The sequence below is a fragment of the Seriola aureovittata genome, chromosome 2 (genome assembly GCF_021018895.1).
Source record: "Seriola aureovittata isolate HTS-2021-v1 ecotype China chromosome 2, ASM2101889v1, whole genome shotgun sequence".
Taxonomy (NCBI): Eukaryota; Metazoa; Chordata; class Actinopteri; order Carangiformes; family Carangidae; genus Seriola; species Seriola aureovittata.
The window spans coordinates 11,313,357-11,340,945 of record NC_079365.1 but is presented as its reverse complement, the minus strand read 5'-3'; the positions used below and the strand labels follow the sequence as shown (position 1 = coordinate 11,340,945).

General features: G+C 40.3%; 2 protein-coding genes across 4 annotated transcripts in view; one reads left to right on the top strand and one right to left on the bottom strand.

Annotated features, from left to right (window-relative positions):
• Nucleotides 1-12,506, bottom strand: part of LOC130183193 (uncharacterized protein KIAA1755-like) — a 28,632-nt gene extending 16,126 nt beyond the window's left edge. For 2 of the 3 annotated variants that reach the window (XM_056398457.1, XM_056398458.1), the window contains exons 1-2: nt 1,410-1,555; nt 368-565 (exon numbers count right to left, since the gene is read on the bottom strand). In XM_056398457.1, the coding sequence (XP_056254432.1) occupies nt 368-565; nt 1,410-1,541 (330 nt within the window). In that variant the 5' untranslated portion in view covers nt 1,542-1,555. Of the gene's footprint in view, nt 1-367; nt 566-1,409; nt 1,556-12,106 lie in introns of those variants that run through there. The other variant, XM_056398464.1, reaches the window with a different exon arrangement.
• dlgap4b (discs, large (Drosophila) homolog-associated protein 4b) overlaps nt 880-27,589 on the top strand; it is a 152,715-nt gene continuing 126,005 nt past the window's right edge. Inside the window, exon 1 of the mRNA XM_056398483.1 lies at nt 880-1,124. The gene's annotated coding sequence lies outside the window, so the exon portion shown is untranslated. The remainder of the gene's footprint in view (nt 1,125-27,589) is intronic.

The following is a 27,589-nucleotide window of genomic DNA, read 5'->3' as shown; positions in this document are numbered from 1 at the left end:
CCCTAGGTGTGCCTCACAATTTGAAAACCTCTACATAGTCTAATCCAAATCTCAACAACACGTCATATTTACACAAGTGTAAAAATAATAAATCTGACAAATGTCACTGTTTCTACTCCAACCACCTCCTATATTTAATTCTATTTTAAATTCTTTTTTAACCATCCCTCCAAGACCAGAGTCTTTTCTGCCAAATCTAACTGAATAAATAATTGGATTGCATTTCCTGAAGCACATTAAGTCCCTCTAAGAAAACTGCTGTTTGTAATGGTACAGCTTATATAATTTTAAAAGATGTGTGCATATGCAGTATTTACTTTAAGAGAGAGGGGGAACAAGTGTGTAAGTTAAGATGTATGATACTCACACATGCTGCCTGTTGGACACTCTCCAACAGGTGTTTGGAGGGGATGAGGAAATCTAGCAGGCACTGCAATGCATCACCGTGGTAACGCTCCTCAATGGTGCGAAACAGCTGGCTGAGGACGATGGGCGCTGTGGCCTCGAAAGGCGGGAAGAGAGCTGAGAGGGCGCTCTGGATGGATGAGTCCAGAGATTCTGGGTTCTACAGGACAAGAATAGATGGAGGTCAGTGAGTTGCGGTTTGTGCAGTCTCGATCGGGGAAAAAAAATATATGTTCCGAGACTTTCCTGGACCTATCTCAAGAATACAAAACATAAAAAAATAAAATAAAAAGACAGTGTGTAATGTTGAGTTTCTCTGTTCTTAGCTCTGGTAGGGCGTGCATGTTAGTGCACGTGCGTGTGCATGTTAGTGAGTAGTATTAGTCCCTCCTGTTTATAAATACACTGGGACCGCCCACACACTAGATGGCACAGTGCGGTGAGCAGCCTTCAGGTGAAAGTGTCAGTGTTCAGGTGAGCGCCACTTTCCAGAAGTTCCTCCACTGAAGAAACCATGACAGACGGACTAGCCATGGGGACTACATGCTGAAAACCCCGTTGGCCTGTGTTTAATTCGCGTGGTCCCAGTGGATAAGTCCAAGACTGAATTTTTTTTCCAGTCCAACCATGGAGCCAATACTGGTCCTGCTTTACCAAGATGGAGAACCCTATGATCTGCTCCAGCTTCACCACGAAATGGTGTTTCTTCCCGTCAATGCGTAAGTAACCTGATGGCTACATAATGTTACACGTCTGTTTTCATTAGTAACCGGCTGCAGTAGGCATGATAAAGTTAGCTAACTTGCTGATACCTATATTATACATGTATTAGGCAAATGTTGCTATCGCTAGCTGGCTAACTGTCAGCATTGCCATGGCGCATATCAAGGCAAGGCTAGCTTGGGCTAACGGTTGTGGTTGGGTTGTTTTTGTTGTTGGCTCTCGTGTACACAGGGTCACTTTCTTTGGTTGGGCTTCTTGTTGTCTGTTTAGTGGCCGCTTACCTTGCTGACTGAGAAGATGAATGGAGGGGAGGAGGGTAGTTGTGACCAAACGGAGGTTAGAGCTGTGGCCGACGACGCGTTTGTTTTAGCCTGAGATGCTGGTGGTCTAGTGCGACATCTAGTGACGATCATTTACCGAACCGCTAAGATTGTATCCAATAGCCTGATGTTGGACCTAATTTTATCAAAGGCTTGTATTTCAAACTCACAGGAACTCCACCAAACTGCGTCAGTAGGACTGCAGAAATCAAATAAAAAATCACTTAACACCTAATGATCGCAAGAATACATCGGCTGTGCATATAAAGTTAAGGTTTAACAGAACATCAGTGCTTATGTTAACGAAAGAGTGGTAAGATCTGCATATACTTTTCAAATGAGAAATGAGTTGACCTTCCAACCAAGGCACATGAACAACAAAATATTTTATGGAGGCAAAATAAATATTTAATTAGATTACATTGTGTCATATAATTAATGCAACTTCCCTCAAACTGAAATCCTGGTTTGTAGCCTTCTTCATCTTATGACTTGATGGACATCTGCAATTATCATTTCCAGCCTCATTCATTTTTTATTTGACTGGAAATATGTGTATGAAAAGGTGAAACAACCTGGCAGCAATCTATTATGACTGGAAAATTCATTTGGCCATAGTTTGAGGAATGAGAGTTTGAAAACATTAAATAAAATACCCTTTAAATAGGTTCACCGATTTTCATAGTGGTTATGGAATCACATCAACTACCCTAAAAGGGGGCCAGTCATTGCCTGCTTTTTATGTTTTTATCACCATACTTTTGTTAATTTGTGTTTAATGCAACTTTTAGACAATATGTAATATGTTCATCTTTGCATTTCAGCTCTGGTCAGCCATGGCTTTTCATTGTGATCTGCACTTATGATCAATTAGTACTTAGTTCTAGTTAATTTCAAAGGAAAATGTCTACTTGGACTTGTTGTAACACTGATTTATTTGAAGGAAGTCCACATGGCCAAGATACATGCAGAACAAATGCTCCGTAAATGCAAAATGACCAGACAGATATTTTTCTTGGCCCTTTACCCTGCACTGTGCTTGTTTGGAGTCCCTCAAAGAATCTTTGGTTTTAGAATCAGGAACAAAAGGAAACAGTGATATGTTTTTCTGTTTGAGTACAATTTTTGGATCAGTGAAATCTTACACAGCAAAATCATCTTAAACAAACTGAAAACTGCAGCAAAAGTTCAGATTCACCAAAATGAAGAAGTCTGTCAACTCAACACAAGACTTAAGGTAAATTAAAACTGTCATATTTCAAGAGGGGTATTTCTGAGCCTAATCAAAAGCATTTGAACTGTATCTGGAGATGATTAAGTCTGTCCTGCGTGAGTATGTGCAACTTGTTTCATGTCTGGCCAGGATACACTTCATTTAAGATGATATATTTGTAGCAGACCAGGGGCAGCATCTGATCTTATTCAAAGTGACATCAGGAGGAAAGCACATAGAGAAGCATATGGTTTAATCACAAATGCCCATAGAGATGCAACAGTGTAAAATGACACCATTGTCTTTCACACTGGGTGCTAGTGTTTACTGCATTACAAATCTGCTTTTGGTAATGTTCTGAACATCTGCATTAGATTAGCTACTGGCACCAGCTAGGGGTGAAGTCCAGCTAAATACTCAGAAACTAAAGCGATGAAAATAGGGCATCTTTTTGGTGAACCGGCCGGGCGGTGAGCAAGCCTGAGGTGATGATGTTTTGAGATGTCAGGGTTGTCAACATAGATTAGTAAAAAATTCAAGCATTTTAACACAATGTTGAGCATTGCAAACACTGTACTTTTGATTTGATTGTATAATATGGCTTCTCGTCAGTTGGCTGTAAAGTGTCAAATGAAACAAACAATAACTTTGCAGTAATATGCTTGTGCATGGCAAAAAATCACCAATTTTCTCCACATGTTCACCTTTCTAAATAAACAGGATCCTTGGTGCTTATATTTAACATACAGTATTATATTTAATATCACAGTCTTGGCTTGGATAGGGGTGTACTTTTTCTTTATCATTAGTTCTTTTAGTTTGTCTCATTTAGAGTGTATAGTCAAATAAATGTCTCTTTGCGATGAAAAGGAACAATATTCAGGTTGAGTTGTCAGCTGAAAATAAGGACTTGACACTTACATATTTTGGGTCTGGATAGGTCTTAGAAGTTAACCACAGCAGGCTTGCTATTCATACAATCAGTTCACAGTACCCTGCTGTGCAAATCTCCCAGCCCCACAAAGGACTCTGTTTTTATCCCCTTCCTCATTTAGCTTGATGGCCTGACCAAGACCAGAGCCTGGCCCAGGGTAAACACAAGTCCAGCGGCTTCAAAGACCTCACACTGGTTAGCACTGGGACCGTGCTAAGCACTTGGCTAACGGATACATATGTAAGCAACTTGGACATCAAACATTGGGAGCAAAGGTCATAATGAATATTTCAGTAAATCTTTCAGCCTTTGTGCTTAGCTACATCTTTGGTATTGTGCATTTGGTGGTTTTATCTAAAGTGTCTGAGATGTATGTGAAATAAGCTAACATTAATCATCAGCAGTTAATGTGGGGTGTTGGATGTAAATCAATATCAATATTTGACCACTTATAGTATTCTGATTCTCTGTATCTCCTGTAGACATTGCATGCCCTCAGCAGAAAGGAATGCTTCCTTTTTCTGATTGTGCACATCTGTCACAATAGATTAGGAAATGGACAAGAGAATACCTTTGAGGCTGGCTCTTGAATGATAATGCATCACAGCTGTTTTAGACTGACTGCAGCCATTCAACTTTGGGTTCTACTGAATTTCTCATAGCTAAATGTAAACCTGAGGTCATATCTTATAAAGCGCAGTGCTGTGAAGTTACTCTGCTGACCAGAAAAAATTCAATTTCCAATTCAGTTTTATTTAAATCAGCACAGCATGGCATGTGTGCTGTCACTCTGACTTGTAGATTTCATTGCTGATTCCACACATTTATTAGAGCACGTCTACTCTTCTGTAACTTAAAATCAGTCCTTCACTGCAATTCAACCTCCAACTAAAATGTCAGTGACTTATTATCATAACATTACTCCAAAATCATTTGAGATTTAAGCCTCTTTTTGTTAACACTGTGGTCTAAATTGACAAAGGCTGAATGCCTGGATAAACTCTCAAAACAACGAGGTTTGAAAGCATGAGGCATTTCCCCCTGACTGGAGGTCCTCTCTGTGGGTGGTTTGGCAAGTGATATTCATATGAGTGAGACCCTCTTGAGACTTTCCTAAGCATAGCTCAGCTGGACCCAGCTCAGACAGGCTAGCAAGCCAAATGAACTGAGGGCAGGGAGGGTGGCTGCCGGTGTTGTGAGTTCTTCTGTATCTCATTACATCTGACAAACTGCCAGACAACATGCCAAACAGGCCTGAGCTGCAAGAGGTTCAGCATGAATTCTTTTGAGACAAAGCAAAATTGTGTCCTGAAGAGGTACTGTTGGTTTGGCATTTGAAAAAACGCTGGCTTTAATTGTGACCATCATGAGAATGATGGTCACAATTGTAATCACAGAAAAATGATAGTAAATGGTAGTAGCCCTTTTGGTCTGTGACCATATGTATGCTGGTTAAAATATGTTCGCTAAGTACTTGCACAGTTCACTGAGCAAGCAAACTGTAAAAATACATATGTATGAACTATTGGCCTTTGAACACAACCTTTCTGGACAAGACAGGATGCCTGACAGGCAACACATTCAGCATCTGCATTTGATACATTAAAAACACACATGCTCAGTTACTTACTTCATCTTCTCTAGTGCTCATGGTTTTGATTTCTCTTGTTATTCTGCATGTTTTGAATCATTATTGATTCCCATGACTTCATTTTTAAAAGAATATTTGTTTGTTTTCGCCCAGTATCCCAATTTAAACTACAAATAGTTGGTGTAGCTGGTGTGGGCACTCATTGGAGGTGAAAGGTTGTACATCAACTGAAAAAGTGATGCTAAATTATGCCGCCTGTAAACACCAGAAATACACCTGAAGCTCTGATATGTGTACTGGACTTTCCCGGTCTTTTCATGCAGTCTCCATTTGACAGAAGTCAAAGATGAAGCCTCCTTTGGTGCAACAACTAGCTGATATACCAAACATGTTACATGCCAAAATCGCAGATAAAAAACAGAAAATGCACTGATGATACCAGGTGGCCTTTCAAAAGAACATCTTCAAGTACCAGCATTTAAAAATGAATGTAGCAGTATCATTGTGAAACCATTAATGTGCTGTACTGTAACATCGATACATGTAAATGTTTCTAAACTTCATATTTTTGCATATGTTAGTAAACATGTTGCTAAGGGTTAAAAGAATAGACGATATCAATATTCCCACATTTCGTGGGATTTTCTACAGCGTGTGCAGCTAGTGTTTAGTCTCTCTGCTGTTTTGTCTTCAGTGCAGTGCGTCATCTTCCCACCCCTACAATAAACAACAGCAATTTGTTCAGTCCCATTTGAGCACTGAGACACAATCACTTCCCTGCATCACTATCAAAACACAATTTTTCACTGTATATCAGTGTATGGAGCCTGGCTCTCATTTTCCTTATGTTGACAGAAACACAGAATTGCTACTTCTTTTTCCGAGGTATGTTACCCCCGCAGTCAGCCAGCGAGGTGCGTTCAATCAAGCTTAAATCCTGAGCCATTATCTTGGCCTGCAGATTATGAGGCTTGATCGATGTCCAACTGATGACCTCATTCCACCACCGCCTCTTCTTCACATTCAAGACGAGGGGAATCCCTCTGTATTGTCCGGTGGAGCCCGTGATTTAACCCTAGAAAGAGCTTCAGATCATTGTTTGACCTGAATTGTTAGCGTGAACAACAGGCATCTGTTATAAAGGTTCGCTCTCTCTTTGTCTATGCTACCATTTAGTGAGGGCTGAGAGGTTTTGAAGCATAGAGTATTAAGCAGGTAGTTACAGGTTTTTCTGTATTGCCTTGGGCTCTGCCTAAAGAAAGTCAGATCTCAGCCACAGTATAAACGAGCTGTCAAAGTTTGTAAAGCAAAGTGTGTATCTGTGTCATCAGCCACAAACAGTCAAAAGATTAGCGAAGGTAAAGAAGATTAACCTTAACTAAATGGACACAACTCTTGATGTGACATGCTGAAAGGATTTAGTTATGTCTCTTTCTCGACTGGCCACCACATTTACCTGAAATCCAGATGGACTGTCACTCCCACATCAGGCCTAAAACCAAAACTATTAGCAAAAGTGACATTTGCGTTAAGACCTGCCAGTAAATCCCCATCACTGACTCAGTTCTGCAGGTACGGACATGCAGATGTGTCCAGGAGCCTAAGACAACACACCACCAACTCAGCCATAACAAAAGACAGTCACAGTGTGGACACAGAGGGCTGATGGGCTATGACTCCTTACCACAAGAAATATTACCACGGGAGAAAGAAAGAGAGAGATCTCAAGTGAGTCGTGTCCTTATGCAGATTTCATCTTTCGTTCTCTCACTTGTGGTTTTAATAGATGTATTTGCAGTGCTTGCTTTACTATTGCTGGTTTCACTCAACACCCTCATAACCATGATCATAGTTGTAGTCTTAGTCAGATCGTAATCAAAAACATGTAACCAGTATTTTTTTGTTACTCCCCCATCTTCTCCCCTCTTTCCTTCTTAAACATTCAGTATCTCCTGTTTGGCGCTGAGACAGTGCCGTCTTTGTGTGAGATCCACTCTTGTTAAACTCAGCAGAGGGGCACTCCATTCAGCTAAACCATTCAAAATCCTTTTAACCAATAAAAAAAAAAAGAACCCTACTAGACAAAAACTCCCACATCATCGCTTAGAGTCACTTCTGCCAGGAGTAAACATGGTGTGTTCTCACTAACAGACCTTTAATCTGGCAGGGGATCCTATTATTCATTCATTTTGTACTTCAGCAGAGCTAAAGCTATGTTTATAAAGTGAAGAGGGCATATAAATCCTGTGTCAGGTTTCTGGTTTGGTCTTTATTCATCTGAATCTGTAAATAATGAACAATGAACGTCTATCTTGTTATAATCTACCATCTAACCTGAAAGTCTCAGAACAACACTGCTGTAGACAGTCATCCTGGAAATATTTCCCCATGTAAAACAATGAAGCAAGTGTGCATAAATCCTACATAAATCTCTGTTCTCATCTCTTTCGAGATCACAGACACTGACTCACAGCTGCCACTCATGGCAACCACATGTTATGAAATGCAACATTTAAAGCTCTGAAAATGATGCCCGCGTCATTCTCTTATCTGACGATACTGTTTGGAGGCTGTGAAACAATAAACAGAAAAAATGATTTGATCCTTCCCTCAAATGCATGTTCAGCATATTTTTAAATTCATTACAGCAGCGGTTCCCAACCTGTGGGCCACAAAAGTATAGCAAATGTGCCAACTAAATATTTTAAAATGAATAGTTTTTTTTGTGTCTGTATTAAGGCTCTGTAGGCACTGTAAGAAGGTAATGATAGAAACTTTTATGTTGTTGCCGGCTGGACCACTTTGCCACCATTGTTTACTTGTTTGCTATCTCAGTCTGATTGCGCACTAAAAATTCATGGCAAAAACTGGAGTAACACAATGATAGCTGGTTAACAACAGGAAGAATTAAAAGGTAAGAGAATCAAGAGATGGATGGTGAATAAAAAAGTGATCTCCTCCACATCAAACAAAAAAGAGAAATTCAGCTTCCTCTTTTTTCAGTTCCATCCAGAATGGTTGATTGTTTATAATTAAAATAAAAAGTCCTCTGAGAACACATTGTTTGGCAGTGTATTGTAATGGGGTTGGATGTGGGCCATCAGCATTAGAGAGATTCTCAAGTGGGCCATGAGTTGGAAAAGGTTGGGAACCGCTGCACTACAGGATCAGACAGTTGTGAAGTTAAAGGAATCGCCCAATGCATGATGAGGTGATTGCCAAGGGAGTACAAAGTTTGTACAGGGCGCTTAGCACTTAAATGAAAGATGAAATGCCCTGATGTACATAAAAAAAAAATAGTATGCAACATTTCAAAAGTTCACGTGTAGATTTCTCCAGTCTCCATGACTGGTTCATAATAACCTTCTCACATTTAACATGACAAAACGGAGTTGATTTCTCAAAGCTTGCACTCTGGCAAACTATCAGAAATACACCTCTAAATGATTTGTTTTTGAAAAGCGCAACACGCCATAATAGCTCCCATTGTTCAACTCATAATGTTAAAATGGCCAAGAAATTGAAGAGCATTAAAAATACAAGGAAGGCATTGTGAAATCCATTAAACCGTAGCACAAGGAATTTGTTAGTTGGTCAGCATGCAAGTGTGTTTATAAGGAGTGTACTAAACACTGACATCTGTTGCTCTTCAGTCTTTAGCCATGCAACATTTTCTAGTAGTCCAGCAAGTGCATGACTCCAAACAGAGCAAGAGCAGTCTACATTTGGAAAAAGTGCAAGAGAGAGGAATTAGTTTTTTAGCCCGTAGCACAAACAAACTGAGCTTTAAAAATATAACATGGGAAGGTTTAATCATTGTGCACCCTGGGTGACAATGTTGCCTTGTCACCCAGGGTGCCACATCATGGTCTCCTCCACAGATTTGATTGAAGCTCTTCAGCTGGTAAATGTAGGCGAGCAGAAACCTATTATGACTGCAGAGTGGTGTGTCATGACCGCTGAAGGAGCTAAAATACAACTGTTCCCCACCTAAAAAAAAAGGCTCCAGAGGCCACAACAACAGCAACATTCAAACTGAGTCTAGGAAGGAAATGACAGTGTTGCAGTGAGTTTCTAGAGACAATGCAGTCTGAAAACGGACTCGCACACAGCCTATAGCTGCACAGACGTTTCCCCTGAACACTTGGCAATGCATCTGTTAGTGAAAATACACTGCACAGCCTCTGTTGGGTTTGACCCACTTTTGTGATACATAGATAATAAACACACCGAAAATACAGTTCACAGCTCCATAACAACTCTCAGAACCCTGACTCTGTGACTTTGGCAAATTAGATATAATTCGGCTCATACAGCTACACAAGGCAGATGTCTGCAATTATTCATATTTTCTCCATAAATCACATTGGTCTATTGTTTAGATCTTCCCTGTCTGCCTCTTCTGTTGGGGATTTGGCAAAATCACAGCAAGTGAAGCAATGCTATGGGCATGAAGTATTATTTGTCTGCCAGACTGGAGCACAGATGATAGCATTGTAAAGATGTGCTGACTTGCTACAGGCATGGGAGGGAGCCACTGATGACTCCCAGCACTCTTATAGAGAGAGAGAGAGACATACAGCTGTGACCCTGTAATGTATGGAGGAGGTATGTAATATTGTGTGACAGCCTGGGACTGTTGCTTTTGGTTAGCTCCAGACTTGAAGACAATATAGGCAATATTTTTTATTTTTACGACAATGGACCAAAGGACTGCACGTGAAATGGGGCCGTTTGTAATGACGAACCCAGAGAATTATCAGCTGATTCTGCAGTTTCCCTCAGCTCTGTAGAACACTTTATCTTTCAGCTCATTGTTTTGATTTTGGTTCAGTCTCACTGCTCTCATTGGCAACAATCAAGATGCAGCCAGAAGGTAGTTTTCAGAAGTCTGCTTCCAGCCCAGCAAATAAATAATCAATAAAAATATATAAAACAATAAATAAGCTAGCAACCAGCTAGTGATCATTTAGTATTTAGAAGCTAAGGAAGTAGTTTTTCTTTTTTTTTTTAAAGGAGATGATAGAGTCTAAAATAGAGCTAAAAGTATAGTAAATATTGGATATACATTAGTCAGGTGGACACAAACATGACGCTGAGTGAATGCTAATGTTACTCTGTTTCTGCTTTTATGTGTAAAAAGGTGATAATATGTTAATGATCAGTTTTTGACTTGCTTCCCGCAAGTTGCAGAAAAAGCAATGAATGAACGAACGCTGGTTTAAAAAGGTCTGTCTCATTGCTATGGATTAAGAAAAACATCATCTAAGAAATTAACTTGTCAATGACAGTTGGCGTATTAACCCTCATGGTTGAATCAGTGAAAGACCTGCAAAGCTCATGCAAAATGCGTTTTGCTAAGACAAGAACACAAAACTCAAGAGCAACTCTCACACAGGCTTTGCATGAACTTTGGATAAACTTTGAATACTGCAACAGACAACGACACGACACATACTATCTGTCCTGTGCCAGATCACCATGTTTACTGTACACTCGCACAGCACATGCTCTTTTGAGGTCTTAAGCAGAAAGTGCTTGACCTTGCTGGTGAATGAATGACTCTTGGTTGCTTTGTCACACAGTAACTAAATGCAAATACAGTGCACACCAGCATGCTACTGCTCTGGGTTTTGTATTATTGTTGAGTGTTTACCCAAGATAGAAACTCCTGGTCACGCACAGCGCAGTAATTCAATGACTTAGACTCATGACAGTAGGTTGGAGGGTAGTAACGGAGGACAGCATCAGTCATGCAATAAGTAAAACAAACAGTCGGGGCTGTAAAAGCTGGTCAAATAAGTGCTGCAGTGGATGTGAGGGGAGGAGAGAGTGCAGCGGTGGCCATGATGAGCAGCCAAGTCTGGACTTCTTTAAACATCCTTCCTTCCTGCTCTCTGTAAAGCTATCATTTATCTGGCACGCTTGGGCAGATATTAAGTCTGACTGCTTTCCATATAAAGAAGAAAGGTACAATGAAAAAATAGAAAGGTGAACATTGTGGAGATTCAATGAATAGATTTCAGTGTGCCAGAAAGTTCAGTCTTTGGGAGTGTAAGCTGAACATGCATCATTATGATCTTTATCTGCATATATTTGACAGTTTTGGCAGCAGCAACAACAACCAGCAAATAAAAAAAAAAAAGTTCAAAAGCGCCACATCCTCCCACGAACCCGTCCTCAGAGTCTAACATGTTCCCATCTTGTGGCTCACTCACTGTCATTAATTAGTTTCTGTTGTGACGAGGATTAGACCAGTTCCTCTCCAGTCATTAAAGCCCTGCGGTCTGAACTTCTTAAAGAGCTGCAACACTGAACTGGAGAATTCCATTATGTGCACATGCAAAGTAGTCAAATAATTTATACACCAAAACACTCTCCACTCACTGAAGTATGTCTGCCATCCGCATCAATTAAGTCCTGATCAAAGTGCTTTAAGAAGCAAAACAAAAGACAATGTGCCTCTCTCCGTCACTCTCTTTGTCAGCGTGCGCACACTTAAAAAGCTTGAGATGCTGTGGGCTGTGGAAGTGAAACAGTCCCACCGACTGTGCTCAGGATAACAAAAAGGTTTGGAGAGTGCAGTGACATTAGCTTTGTGCTGCCTTTGTGTGTCACAAAGACAAGGATTCATAAAAAGAGAACAAAGACTGTATATCAATGCTGTGCACAGTATCGTGCAATTGGGGGAAAAAAAAAACTTACTAAAAGCATTTCTTTTCTTTTGTTGTCTAAACTAGACTTACAACATATCAGGCTCGTAAAACTTGAGTGACACATGACTGCCGAAGCCACAGAGAGAAACAAAGTCAGAAACTCATGCTCTCAGTTAGTGGGTCAGTGGAGCACTTTAACTCTTCAACCAGAAAGTAGCAGCAGACAAGAATGACAACCAGGAGTAAAACCTGGTGTTACTTTACCATCTTTGCAGGAGTTTCTCCTCTTATCAGGCACAAAGTTTTTTCATTTTTGTTCCTGATAATCCTCTGCAGACAGCCTCCCTGGGCTCCGTGCTGATAGACTTGCCATGTTTAGTGCATCAACAACAGAAGGCGGCTGAAGTACATCCACATGACAGTGAGTTGTGTTGGTCGAAAAGTAACCAAAGTCATTCCCATTCTTCATGGACTTTCCACAAGTCTGAATGTTTGGCGCAGAAAGCAGCAAATTGTCAGGCTGCCTGTTGATCCTCCTCTTTCACTTCTCTTTCGCTTCTCTGGCTTTTCTGAGTGTTTGGGGGTGAGAGAGCGAGAGAGAGCGAGAGAGGGAAGGAGGGAAGGCAAGAGTGTCTGAGAGGGGGAGGAGAAAAGCTTTCCCTTTCAGAGGAAATCCCCCTCAAGGCTTTTCAGAGTTTCTTCGCTCTCTCTCTCTCAAACACACAGGTTTTATCACACACCCAACCACACCCACAGTCACAGTATTCCACAAATGGATACACAAAAGCATGCCAGCCTGCGCAGACACACTCAGTGAATGTGTTTGTGTGTATGTATTACTCTATGTAAGGTAAGACTTCAAACATTCCCACATCCTACTTTGTCATGCATGTAAACACGCACATGCGCACGGATGCATACACACTCCTTTGGCCCGGCATCAGAGAGCTGCAGAAATCCAGCCCCTCGTTTGTGGCCCCTTTCTTTCTATTTTAATCACTAGGAGCTTTTAGAGGGCTAAGTCAGTCTTTCTCCCCTCTCCTATACTCTCCTAGACTTCCACTGTCTGTCCCAGGCTTTCTCATTTCCTTTCTTCAGCAATTGTCTTCCGGCAGACTGCCCAGTCTTTGACTCATATCAAAGCGGAAGGGCTTCCCTGCAGAGGACCAAGCCAAGCAGCAGGCATGAGAAGAGTGCTGCTATACCTCCACATTCGGCCAGAGGAATGTAGGGTTACACCCCTCTGGACTACATTTTACATCTGGAGTTGGAAGATGTATAGAGTACGAAACCCAAGACCTGCTGCGGCAAGAAGCAAGGTTCATCGCTGAGAAATTCCTTGTGGGAAGAGATTGACAGGCCACCGTTTATTTCTGTCGGCTGGAGGCCAGAGAATGAGCGTGAGCGAGGTCGTTTAGACAAGCGGCTCACAGTCGGCCTCAACCTCTGTCTGTTTCTATCTTCAAATTCCAGAAGATATACGCGAGTTCATCTCCTCATTTAGAGAAGCGGCAGAATATATTTTCTTTTAATCCAAAGTTTTATGCAGCAGGTGAAGTTGCAGCTGGAAATATAAACTGTAAGCCTCCCTCTCTAACGCTCTCAGAATCTGCGGTTTCCCACTCTGCAGAAACTGCAGTCTCTTGAACATTCCTCACATGTTTTTCTTTCACGGCAATACAGCCATGCTAATTTGTCTTTCACCCTAAACCACAAAAATATGTAGGTGACATTCTTCACATGTGGTACACTACTCCATTCCCACCGTTTCTCCTCTTTGTGTCATTCTCGCCTTCTCCATCATTTCCTTTTTCGTTCTCCCCTCCTTTGTTTTTTGACAAAGGATCACATCTGGTGTCTTTAATGTGGACATTTGTTTTCAGAGGGGATTAAGAGAATAGTACAAGAAACAGCAGGTAATTCAGGAAGCCTCTGCTTTGGTCTTTGTCTGAAACACTTTCCTCTAGATTCTCTCTCTGCTCCTCAATATTCTGGATCTTATTATTACCCTTTGACACAGTGAGTGTATTAAAGCCAAATTAGCTTTTGCTAATTCAACATTTTACTTAATAGTTGTATTTGTGCTGGAACTTGCATTAACTGATTTTTTGGAGGGGGGGGGGCTCTCTCCTTTAACTGCTCTCTCCTTTAAGTTCTGTCAACCAACTTATTTGGCGAAACGTTTGGCAAAAATCAATACGTTTTCTCGTGTGTATCATTTGCGCTCTATCTCTACTTCCAGCTGATTTATGAGAAGGAGAGGGACTATACTTTTGTTTTGTTTTTTTGTTTTTTTTCCCACTCATTGTCAAGGTCTAGACCAGTCCAGGCTGTCTCCCCCAACAGAAACATGACGGTGAAGCTGAGGTCGGGCTGGATGAAAGCAGGCCGCACCGGGCTGACACTGAGTTTTGATCCCTCCTTCATGGAAACCAGATGGGCTGTCCATCTAAACCAACAGAGAGATGGTGGAAGAGGGTCGGAGGGGGTGGTCTGCTCTTGCTCTGTGCTCTGTGAGTCAGAGAACGTGGAGATTTGATAGGGTGCTGTTAAAAATGCAGACATAAACACTCATAGGAACACAGACGGCAAACCAGACAAACCTAGACGGGGGAAATGTACACAGAGATAGAGAGCAAGAGTTCTGGAGAGGCTGCCAAAGCTAGGAAGTTTGGAGCACACACCCACGTCGGTTCATTAAGCAGCCGTATAAACATGCACTGCAATTTCTCCAATATAGACATAAACACATATTCACACACTCTTGCACGCAAGCAATAAATAACAAAATGCCCCCAACACTGCATCTTCCCCTCCAACCTCTATGTTTATATTCTTCCTAGTGAGTGGGAGACTCCTGAGGCAAGCAAGCAGGACCCCTTTAGTATTTACTTCAAACCAACTCTCGCCCACATAACCTCCCATGTACACTTAGACACAGCAGCCTACAGTCTATAAAGCATGACTCACAGTGAGTGTACACACTAATTGTCGTTAAAGAATTGGAAAGCACCAACTCTCCTTGGGGCAATCTACCTCCTGCATCACTTCTTGGATCAATTATCTGACTCCATTTGCTCTCCAAGCCCATATTCATTAGCTTTATGTATCGCGGGTTGTTTTCATTTAACGCAAGGAAGAGAAGAGTAATCTCAGTGCTGATGATCCACCGACTGTGTCCCTTTCCTTGGATCAGACCCAAACACTTCCTGCATGTCTCTGTGACATTATTATGAAGTGCACTGTCTCAGTGACGAATGTCTGAATAGCTCTCAGCTGCAATCACTCCTGTCTTGATGGGATGAGATGAAGGGAGGAGAGAGAAGACAAAGGGGATATCTGTCTCTCCCTAGTTTCTCTTTCCCAGGAAGAGCGACCTTATCAGCAGAGATCTGCCGCTGTGACTGTGACATCATTTCCTGCCTGACCCCAGCCTGTCAAGATTAGGGGGCCCTCAGGCTTGTGATTTAGACCTTTGGTTGTTCTTTCAACAAACAGAAGGGATATAAGTCCAGGCTTCTTCCCCGTTCATATCTGTCTACACCACAGATGTGTTTTTGTGTGTCAGGTATTTCTGGATCTCTTTAAAGGGAGGATTTAAGGTATGTTTTGAGTAGTGTGTCACTCTGTGAGGTGCTTGAAAATAGTAAGAAAAGATGTTACATACAAGAGCATTCCAGCAGGGTCAGCGGGACTCTTTGCATGCGTGTACTTGTCTTTCACTGTTCATTCAGGTGCCGTTGAGTGATACATTGTGACATTAAATGTTCCCAAATGTTCGTTTCCCATGTAATTGTAAATCCATCAGTCTATCGAGTTCTACATATCACGCTCCATTTTTATGGCTAATAAAAGACAGGACAGAGTCGCCTCTAACACTTTAAATTGCTTTCCATCTGTCCCAATTAAACAGCTTTGTTCCCACAGAGATTTTATAATGAGACACCACTGTTTAATAGTGAGAGAAGGTCTCGCTGGGACACAAACATATCCTTTTGTCAGTGTAGCCAGCTCCCATTTTTTTAATGGTATCTTGTTTCTTAAAAAAGACAAAAAAAAGACTTGAGTGTTTTGAAAATAACATGCACTGCAGAAAATCTTTTTAGAAATAGCCACTCATTTGATGTACAAAGTATAATTTGCAAGATTATGCTTTTTAAAAAAAAAAAAAAAAAAAGAGCACACTGTTCTCCCAGCGGCCAGTGATCTGTATGTATAGTATAGTAAGATTCATTATAATCCTCTGTTGCAGCGGCTCAGATATCCTCTTGGTCATGCTCTCCATATCCCAGATAATACTCTCACGTCATGTTATTATTATATCACAAAATCCTGTTTATAGCAAATCCACAATGAACTTCAAACCCTTTTCAAAACAATGTGCTTTGCCAATGTATCCCACTCAGTTGCAATCTAGGGTATAGCCTGAATGTATCTGTGTGAGAGCTTAGAAGATCAAATGCTGAGAGAAATGGAGCATGCATGCACTGCAGGAGAGGAATGATACATTAAAGACTTCCCAAACTGGAAACATCTTTGCCATAGCCGGAAAGAACAAAGCATATGTTTTATGTTTTTTCTGTAGGCTTTGACTGGACGTTTAAGGAGGTAATTCAATGCTTTACCGATATCACATCAATTTACAGTATAGTAATTGAGGACTGTGCAATGATCCTTGAGAGAGTGGATGTTTCTCCCCGAGACAGTTTTGTCAAATTAAATCAAAGACTTTTCCGGCTATGTATATGAAAGCTTTGGGTTAACATAAAGAATAAGCATTTAGATGCGGTAGTGATTATTATCATATGTGAAACACCCATGGTAGACCCACTGAGCAGTTCCACATGTTTTGGTTGGTTCCTTTCTGTCCTGATGTGTTTTCTTGGGAGCCACAGTGCTGAGAGGCTTTAACCCCAGCTGGCCACCGCTGGGTGCTGGTCCAGTGCAGGAAGCAGGTGTTAAATTCACAACAGCAGACTAGCCAAAGAAAAAAAGAAAAGCAAGCTGAGGCACTAGAATGTGGGAAGCATGAGACACTTTCACTCAAAACCTTTTTTTTTTTTTCCCACAAATAATTCAGAATAAAACTCTCACATGCGGCTTTGTGAGGATGTAATGCTCATTACACACAAGAAAAGCAAAAAATTGCTATACTGTAGATGAAAAACAGAGAGAAGTTATTGTTCTTAGATCCTTTCCACCAGTGGAGCAAAAATTATAAATTCCACCAGAAGGCACTGCCAAGAGGAAAGCCATGTTACCGAAATCAAACAAACAAACTAATAAGTCAGGACATCAGATATTTCATCAGGCCCAGCTCTACACCCTCATACTCAAATCCTCAGTCTAGCTGCATTCATCCAGGACCGGCAGAACTGGAACAAAGTAAAACCTCCAGTTATTCCAACTGTTCACAAGATGCTTACATCCACTGCTAGTTTTGTCTTCATACCATTTAAATAAGAATAAATAAACAAATTTTGCTGTGATATGTTTGTAATGTTTTCTTAACAAGCAAGACCAAATACAGAGATGACTCAGAATCACAACTAGGGCTGGCGTCAATGGTTTTTCCAACTTTGGTTGCTCATCAGTACGATCTGGATGTTATGACTTTTGATACTTTGTCAGCCTCAGATGTATTTAGCTAATCTTTGAGCATGTTAGCATGCCTTGAGTTATCACGTTAGCGGCTAATAAATATCATAATGCTATTAACATCAGATTTTCTCTGTACTCATGAGGTTGCCCTCTACTCAAGTAGTTTTTACAGTAAACTTACTTTTACATCTACTCATGTACTTGTTATTAAGTAAATATACCTTTATTTGAGTGCATGTTTCAGCTAGGTATAACCGTTACTGTGTAATATGTAGGTGTTTAACACATTAGCATGTAACATTAGCATTAATGTAAAAGTACTACTGAGGCTAAAGTAGTGTTTATTTTTACTTTACTTTTATTTTTACTTTAAATTAAGTCCATGAATTCATGGCAACCTATTTCCCAATATTCATTATTTAATGCTGGACCAGTGTGTTGGAAATCAACTAACATTGCCATCTCTGCAACCACACTGGCCATGGCTAAAAAATTATTTAAGTAACATGAACATATGTGAGTACTAGTGGTCAAAATCAAGTTCATGAAAAATAACCAGAAACACACAATAATACTGTACTGCCTGTGCAAATGCTAAGCAACCACTCGTTCTACTGTAATAATCATATAAAGCTTTTCCTGGGAAGTCACTGGACTGAGGTAGTCATTAGGATGCCCATGAAGACAGTATTTAATGGTTAACTCTCAACTCTACTTGCTTGTGTAAGCAAAGCTGTCGACACAGTGGTGTTTTGGGAGAGTGGTATATGAAAACAGTGCCTGCTGTCGGGCCATGAGAAACAGGGAGACCCAAACATGCAGCTGAGTCAGACACAGACAATGTTGTTTCAGGTGAGGTGGAGGACAACAGGTGTGTGTGTGTGTGTGTGTGTGGGAAAAGAGGAGCTTGGAGGAGATGTTCTCATGCTTCTTTCTTCTTTGACTAGTAAGGAGCGCACTGTACAAATACTGTTTTACTTTACTGAGAATGTAATGCTGTAATAAGAAAACGAAGCTGACTAGTGGGAGACAGTTAAAAGCGTAATTTGAAAAGGCCACAGTGACCAGTATCAACAATAGATTATTGGTGTGATTCACAGAGCCTGACGTGAGTGAACAGGAGTGTTAATTCTGTTGGGAAAGCTCGAGACAATAATATGTGAGCTTTATTAAATACCACTGAGTCACCAAGTCTGTGTAAATCTGATCTGTCAGCCCTCCCCACCCCTCTCTTCCCCTCTCTTCCCCAGTATCTGTCTCATCAAATGTCTCCTCAGTGTCTCTTGGGATCATTTCTCTCTGACTTCCTCTAACTGCTTTTCCTTCTCTGACACTGATCTCTCTGCGCTCCTCTCAATCAGCTATTTCCTCTTTCTCTCCATTTTCCCCTTCTCTTGTCTTCTTTTATAAATTCCTCCTGCCTCTCCCCTCCCCGTTCCTCACCCTGTGCTTATTCCTTATCCCAGATGAACTCACCGTTTTCACTGTTTTCAGCTCTGTTGTCCCTGCTCTTCTCCTCCCTCTTGCAGTTTTCTTTTTTAGTAAACAGCCCAGAAGCAGCTGTTGGGAGGTGGCTGCCTTTGAGTGGAGCTAATCTGTCTGATTTATTACTTGGTAACTTGAACTTGAACTGGACAAAGTTGATAATCCTTTTTTAAGACACTGAATGTGAAATATTCTTATATGTGCATGTCTTACATGTACCTCAACCATTCCCCTCTGTTTTTCTGTCTCTTTCTTGTCATTTATTCTCTATTTGTGCCTTAAACGCACTCATTTATATTTTATTTCAAGTCCTGAATCCGAAATTGTTCTTTCCTCTCATATTCTTTGATACCATTTCAACTTTGTTGAGGCATGTCTACTTATATAAAACACTGTTTACATTAGTTGCGTTCAGATTCTCCAAGTCTCAGCTGTGCCTGCGTCCCATGCTTTCTTTGGGTTGTGGTTGTGGGTGTAGCAGATGTTTTGGCTAACCATAAGCCGCACAGCGATGGACTGACAGTCTGAAGGAACAGCCCAATGCGCAACAGGAACATGATTTACTCTTCCTGTGATAGAGATCAAGGAACAAAGGCCAGTGGTAAGGGACTGTATGGAAATTATAAGAAGAGGAGAGGCAGTCAGAAATCATTGCTTTGTAACATAGCTGATTTTTTCATAAACAGTCACAGCTTTCTCACTATGGTTGATAAAGGTGCACCTTGCCATAAATCTTTTTTTCTGCACTGGTCATGCACATTAGGACTTCCTTTAAAATATTGAGGTTTAGATTGTTGCTGATGATGATGATTAAGCAAGTTGCACCAAATAAACACTGATGTAACATGTTGGCATATTGTGAGTAGGATGCTCCAGTTTTTTTTCTATGTCAAGAGGAGGGTTCAAAGAAAAGATTATTAACTCTGAGAAGAGCCTCAATTTTTTTACAGAGTGAAACATGAGGTTCAGATTCATCATCACTCTAATGATTTTCAGATAGTCCCTAAAGGGAGACAGAAAAAAAACACAAACGTTTTACTGTGATGCACATTTTAAATCTACATTTTCACACGGTAAATGGTGAAAATACACACCATCATACTTGGACATATAGTACAGCCCATTAGTGCGCCTGTGTCCTTGCCTTTCCTCACTATACAGGGCATTAAGGGTGTAAAAAAACAAAACAAAAAATACCCCTTCACTTCTTATCACATTTGGTTATGTTGCAGCTTTATGCTAAAAACGTTTAAATTAATTTTTTTTCATCATCAATCTATACTCAATACACCATAATGACGAAGTGAACACAATTTTTTTTTTTTTTTTTTTTTGTCAAAATTTGTTAAAAAGAAAAAATTGAAATATCACATTGATATAATTGTATTATATTCAGACCCTTTGTTATGACACTTGAAATTCAGCTCAGGCGTCTCCCATTTCTCTTGATCATCTTTGAAATGTTTCTGCACCTTGATTGGAGTACACCTGTAGTAAATTCAATTGATTGGACATGATTTGGAAAGGCATGCACGTGTCTATATAAGGTCTCACAGCTGACAATGCAGGTCAGAGCTCAAGACATGAGATCAAAGGAACTGCCTGCAGAGCTCAGAGACAGGATTGTGTCAAGGCACAGGTCTGGGGAAGGATACAAAAAAATTCTGCTGCAAAGGTTCCCAAGAGCACAGGGGGCGCCGTCTTTCTTAAATGTAAGGAGTTCAGAAACACCAGGAATCTATGTAGATGTCCGCCTGACGAAACTGACAAATCGAGGGAGAAGGGCCTTGGTAAAAGAAGTGACCAAGAACCTGATGGTCACACTGGTTGATCCTGTGTGGAGATGGAAGAAAATTCCAGGCAGACAATCATCACTGCAGCACTTCACTGATCTGAGCTTTTTGTCAGTGGCCAGAGGGAAGCTTCTCCTCAGTGAAATACACATGAAAGCACCTAAGGGACCCTCAGACTGTGAGAAACAATATTCTCTGGTCTGATGAAACCAAGATTGAACCTCTTTTCTAAGCGTCATGCCTGGAGGAAACCAGGCACCAAGCATCACCTGCAGAATACCATCATAACAGTGACGCATGGTGGTGGCAGCATCAGATTTTTTTTTTTTACAGCGGGGACAGTGAGACTGGTCAGGGTTGATGGGAAGGTGAACGGAGCTAAATGAAGAAATATCCTTAATGAAAACCTGGTCCAGAGCACTCAGGACCTCAGACGGAGCCAAAGGTTACCCTTCAGCCAGGACAACGACCATAAGGACACAGCCAAGCCAGTGGCTTTGGGGCAACTCAATCAAACATCTCTGGAGAGATCTGAAAATGGATGTCTACCAATGTTCCCCACCCAACATGACAGAGCATGAAAGGATCTGCAGAGAGCAATGGCAGAAAATCTCTAAATCCAGGACATAATTTGCAAATGTGTCTAAATCTTTTGCTTTGTAATTATGGGATAATAAGTCGAGATTGATTGGGGAAAAAATAAATTCAAATGACTTCAGCATAAGGCTGCAACATAACAAAATGTGAAAAAAGTGAAGGGGTCTGAATACTTTCTGAATGCGCTATATGTACCTGCAGTGTAAATGTTAGGCCACTAGGTGTCAGCTTTCATCAACTGTCTAAATGGTGTGACTGTAATTTGAGAAGCACAGATGTAAAGTCTCTGCTTCTCAGCACAACCACAGAAAGACGAAGCTGCATATTCTCTTGGCACTCTGTTTTGCATCTACATATCATATCTGACTTCAAAGTATCTGAAATGAAAAGGGGCTGACGGGGGAAACCTCCCCTAAAAAGGACAGGATGATGCAGTGAAACGAGCCTGAACCAAACAAGGACTAATGATAAGTGCCCCCCCCTGCTGCCAGGTGAAGGCAGTTTTTAACCCTGGCAGGATAAATTGATCCAGATGGCATGTGGACTCGGCACTAACAGCCTTATGACCTTCTCCTCACCTGCTTCCTTGTAAGGTATTATCATCATAAGACCAGAAAACATCTGGCTGACTTCAAGGTTATCACATCTGTCTTTACAGAAAGATTTTCCAAGTTTGATAAGATCAGTATTTACTCCAGCTTCTTTGGGGATGGTGGACAAAAGTGGAAATCAGTGTGTCATGGTAAATTGTTGCAAAGAGAAGTGAAATACACAAGCTAGTGTGGTAAAGTGATACAGTGTGCCAACAATGAAACTAAGATCCAACAGATTAAGTTCTGTAGATATAAAAACATCACACACACACAGAAGTCGTCTCACATAGGTCCTCTCTTGTGTGTTTGTGTGTGTGGATAAGTTGGCAGCTGTGTAAGCAATCGACCTGACAGGGACATTAGTAGAAAAGAGCCTAGTCTTTAAAGCGCATGTTTACATACACACACACACACACACACACACACACACACACACACACACACACAAAGAAACACACACACACAAAGAAACGGATGTGCTCTTAAGGGGGCACAAAAGATACATACTATTCATGCTAAGTAGCTTGAAGACTGCAGTCAATACATTATGCAGCATAGATAATGATAATGATTGAAAGCTCAGTTCTCAAAATGTCAAGAAGTCAAGAACAACCACCTACTGGATTCTTGACAGATGCTAATAGCAAAAGTAACAAGAAAGTGGGGATGAATAAAGAACAATTTCTTGCTGTTTTTTTTTTTTTAATTATTATTATTTAAAGTATCCAATAAATTTTATGTCCCTGCAGGAAGGGATAGTTTAGTTGTCATCAAACACTATTGTTACTTAATAATTTGTATCAATCTTTCTGGATTTTACATGTCTGAAATCTATAAAAAAAAAAATTTGAAAAAAGAATAACATACACAGCTTTTCAAACAACCGTGTGTGTGTGTGTGTGTGTGTGTGTGTGTGTGTTGTTTTTTATGGGTTTACTGGCTGTGCCTGTGTTTGTGCAGGATTGTAAGGCTTTCCGTTCAAGAAGACATTAAAAGCTTTTATGTGGGAAATGTGACCGTGCATCTGATGGAGATGAAAAAGGAAGAAAAAAAAACTAATAATAGAAAATCCAGGATTAATTTAGTCACTGCATCAAAAATGAGGCAAACTGCACACTCCAGTGGGTTATATTTATCCAGGGGACAGGTTAAGGTTGAGCTTTTGTAATTCAAGATTTTTGTTGTTCAGATCTGATTTTTATGTCAATATAGTTTTCTGCTTCATGAAGGACTTTGGAAAATATTGAAACATTGTTGAAAACAGCTTATTACAAAAAAGGCTCAGGCGTCTTCATACCAGGCAGGGGCAGCTGACCCCCACAACGGCCACAGGAAGCTATTAAGGGGTCATGATCTTTTAGTCTCCATGACTTAACATACCCCACAAGTCTAGAAAGAAAACAACAGATACACACACTCACACACACATCAATGTCAGTGGCCAACAGGTGGGATTCGTTGATGGAGGAAAGATTCCCAAACAGGAAAGTCAGTGAAACTACTTTGTCTTTGTGTAGGTTGACGGGCCCACAGGTAGGAAATGTGACCTCCGGGATCAAATGAATGGATTTTACCACCTTCACAAATACGTCGACCTACTTTGTCCAACTGCCTTTTGTCTAAAAATCCAGCAGAAACAGCTCCATGTCATATCGTACAGCTAGGTCTCTAAAGCGATAGCTTGTATCAAATTTCCAGCTCACACGATATTTTGAATGTATGTTTCTTGGATGATGCAAATCTTTTTATGGACTGTCAAGGATCCAGACGCACACAAAAAAGGAAAGAAAACATAAAAGTAAAACAAAAGGAAACAAAAAAAGAAAAAAACAGCTTGCCGTGATTCCTCCACAGGATTATGAAAAGATCTGAAACCTGCACAGAGACAACTGAGCAGAGACAAGCTTTAAAGCAAAGCCTTAGTTAAAAGTTATATCCCAATTAGCTTCACCCACCATCCTTTGCTGCAGTTGAAGATAAACTAAAAAGTAAAATCCGATATTACAAGATTCCCATTTTTTAATAATATAATTCTAGGTCAGATAAACAGCAAGAAAAGAAAATCTTTTCTGTGGCACTCGGCTGTGTTCACTCAAGATGGGAAATGTTTTCATTGGCATTTTGAAATGAATGCCCAAAAAAGCAAATGGTCAGCTTAAATTAACTTAAAGGATGTGGCAGCAACACATATTCTATATCTATATAGCTTCCATGTCCATCACTTCACACTCCGCTTGAAGCTACTGTACCAAAAGATGTTACAAAACATTGCTTTGAATAGCAACCATAAAGGGTTTCTGCTCTTGAAAAGTGTTCATATGTTTCCAGATGGCAAAATTGCTAATTTATTGTGACCATAGCAGCACATCACAACTGAGATGTGCATCAAATTTTAACACAACCCCTCTAGGCTAAAAGTACAGGAAGTTGTGAGCCTCATCCAAGCAGACAGGCCTGGAGGCAGAGGGTTTCATGCACTCCCACATTGTTGCTTTACACACCTGGAGGCCAACAGAAAGTTCTCCTAGCTGATCCGAACTGGCTCATCAAACCCCAAATTACCCTTCACTCATCGCAGCCTATGTCGTAACTCTCATTTATAATCATTTTAACAACCAAATTGGAAAAAAAAGAAGAAGAAAAAAAGGAAAACATGGTTTGAACATACCTTTTTAATGTCATTTGATACAGTTTTCCATTTGTAAGTCCAGCCACCGAAGGAGGATCATCCTTGTGCTGTGTGAAATCTGCTCATTTCCAGTCAGGACATTGGAGGGCAAGCTGCAACAACATGCCCAAGTCCCGTGCAACAGGTGTCGCCTTGGAGGAAGGGTGGGAGAAAAGAAAGAGGGAGGGCTGGATGTGTATTTTGGGGCGGAGACGATGCATAGACCTGTTCTGGCGAGAACCTGTGGTCATGCTACAGCAAACCTAGCTTTCATGATCCATTTATTTCATAGGCGTTTATTCTCTGTGTGTCTCTTTTTCAGTGTGTCTAGATTGTAAATCGAGCACACTTGGGCAGGATAAAGGCCATGGTCCAAAGAAACTACTGTTTGTCCTAATTAGCAATGAAAAATATAGCAATTGTTTACAAGGCAGATACTGTAGGTAAGGTGGGTCAGCATTTGAGTTTGTTCTGACATCTTAACATCTCCTTTTCCTTTAAAGTTTCCTCTTCAGCAGACATTATATTATGAATGTATAAACACTCAACACTCAACTTAAGAATGATAAACTAAAGAAAAATATTGAACCACACTTCAATCTGTGCAACTAGAAACAAGTAACTGCCCTCGTTGGAGACTCCGCAGAGAGCACACTGGCCTTCATAAGAGATCGGCTGGTGATAGAGGTTGCTTGAGGTCACCTCTTTTGAATAAATATAGCTGTGTACTATCTCATGCACAGCCCGACCCTGTTCTCGCTGTGCCCAGTGTGCCTGCCTTCCACCCGTCACACAAAATGGAGCTCTGAATTTGGGTCAAGCAGCCCCAGGAGTAACAAGGCTGTCTTGTTCAGACTGCATCATCATTGCATGGATTATAGTATGTGTTCTGCAACATTTCTCATGATCACAAGTTCCTCTTCACCACTGGGCTCACATGCTTTGATAACAGCATTACTCAGATAGAAACTGCTACCATGTTAAATATGAGAGGACTGTACACGTTACAGTGGAGTGGTGGGTTGATACAGTTGATAGACCTGCTTCTGACATGGAATCATATACACAATTTAAGTGTGTTAATCCAGACAAAGATGACCATTGTAATAGACACTTTGCTTCCACATGCATCATCATGGCTTGAATACTTCCAACTAATTTCCATGTTTTCACATTGAAAGCTGTATTTTGTTTTCCTTAACACTCACACGGCAACATGTCGTCTTTGACTTAACTGGAATTTGCTTCATTTGCTACTGTTACATCCTTTTTAAAAGCTTGAATAGGTGAAATTCTAGTCAAATACAGAAAGACAGTTGTGATGAATTCTTTGAAACATGAAAACACAAAACTACTTTCAAGTGTTACTTTGTCTTCACATCTAATCTAATAATTTCTAATCATCTTTTCCTTGTCTATTCATTTACCCTGGTTCCAGACCTCTAAATCACTGCCCACATCTCCGCCTGATTATCTCTTTATTTATTACTCTTTGTTTTAATAATAATGTTTTGATTTACTAGATTAAACCTATGAGATTAATATCTCAGAATTTTGATATATTTTAACTGGCTTTAACTTGGCTTAAAAAGGCAAACTTTTGACTCTTATATAGCCTATATAACATCATTTTGACATCGTGATTCATAATATCTCATTATTTTGACTTAGACTTCTTTTTTCTTTTCTTTTTTTTCTTTTTAATTAATTAATTAATTTCTTTTCAGGCAGAAATGGACTTCCATTGCTATGTAATCTCCATCCAGGGAAAACAGTAAAATCCTTTTTACACAATGAGAGATTTGGATTTATTGACTGCTGCTTCATGTGCTCAACCATGCACTTTACTCCATACACTACAATGATTGCAGTTCACTGTATGCAGTATACAGTACACTGCATGTAGTGCCTTCCACTTTCAAGTCTGTCTCAGCAGGACTGTGCCTCCTCTTATGGAGAAGATGTAATCACCAGCTCCCTGCTGTGATGTTCATGCAGAGATGTGAGCCAGTTTAAGTCTGAGCACTAATCCTTCACTTTTTAAGTCTTTAATTATTGACAGTGGTTCATTGGCAGGCCACAGACCTGATGTTTTTTTTAACTAATACTGTGTCTTCATTAAAGTGAAGCCTTTCTTATAACTAGACAACATGTGAGAGTTTGCTAGTGTACCATAATGAGAAAACTGAATAGCTATTGTCAAATTGTTTTTAGTATTAGAGTTTATGTGCAGTGATGAACAGAATGGAATTGTAAAACAACACTAATGATGGAGAACCACACAGAATAATGATGAACAGACTAAGAAACATCTTGAATATTGCTTTGTAGCTTTTTCTGGCAGCTTTATACTCCACATCAATGTGTAGTAACCAAAATAATGCAGTTTCCATAGGACTTTGGAAACAAGTCTCACAGGGCTTTATATAGCACACAACACCCTCTGTGCTTAGACCCTGATTTGGAAGAGGGAGCCACTCAGGAAGAGCAACAGAGGACTGACAGGCAATAGGTGTCAAGTAAACAGAGTAAACTGAAACAGTAGTTGTGAAATTACAACATATAACTGAGACATGCAAAGTAGAAAGATAGAAGAGCATAATTAGATTTAATTTTTATATTTCATTTTGAGAGGATTTTTCCCCATTGTAAGAAAATAATTACATGCTGTGTAAACGTTTGTCCCACAGTGAGATGTGTTTTTGTGATGGGTCTGAGAATTCTCTTCATAATGACAAAAAAATGTTTAAACCACTCTGTATTGCCACACACAAGTAAATAGGTAAATACTAAATTACCTGTATTTTTTCCGTGTTTCCAGACAACTGCCTTGCTTCCATTTTATTTATAGCATGTTTCACAGTGTAAAATGTGGTGACAAGCAGCTGGTGGTGATCACAGTCAATCTGACAGTTCAGTGTTCACAGCTAAATTTACTCTTGTTACCTTTTCCTCCCAGATATGGAAGAACTTGCCCCAGGCTTTCAAAGATTTCTAGCAAAGCAACTAA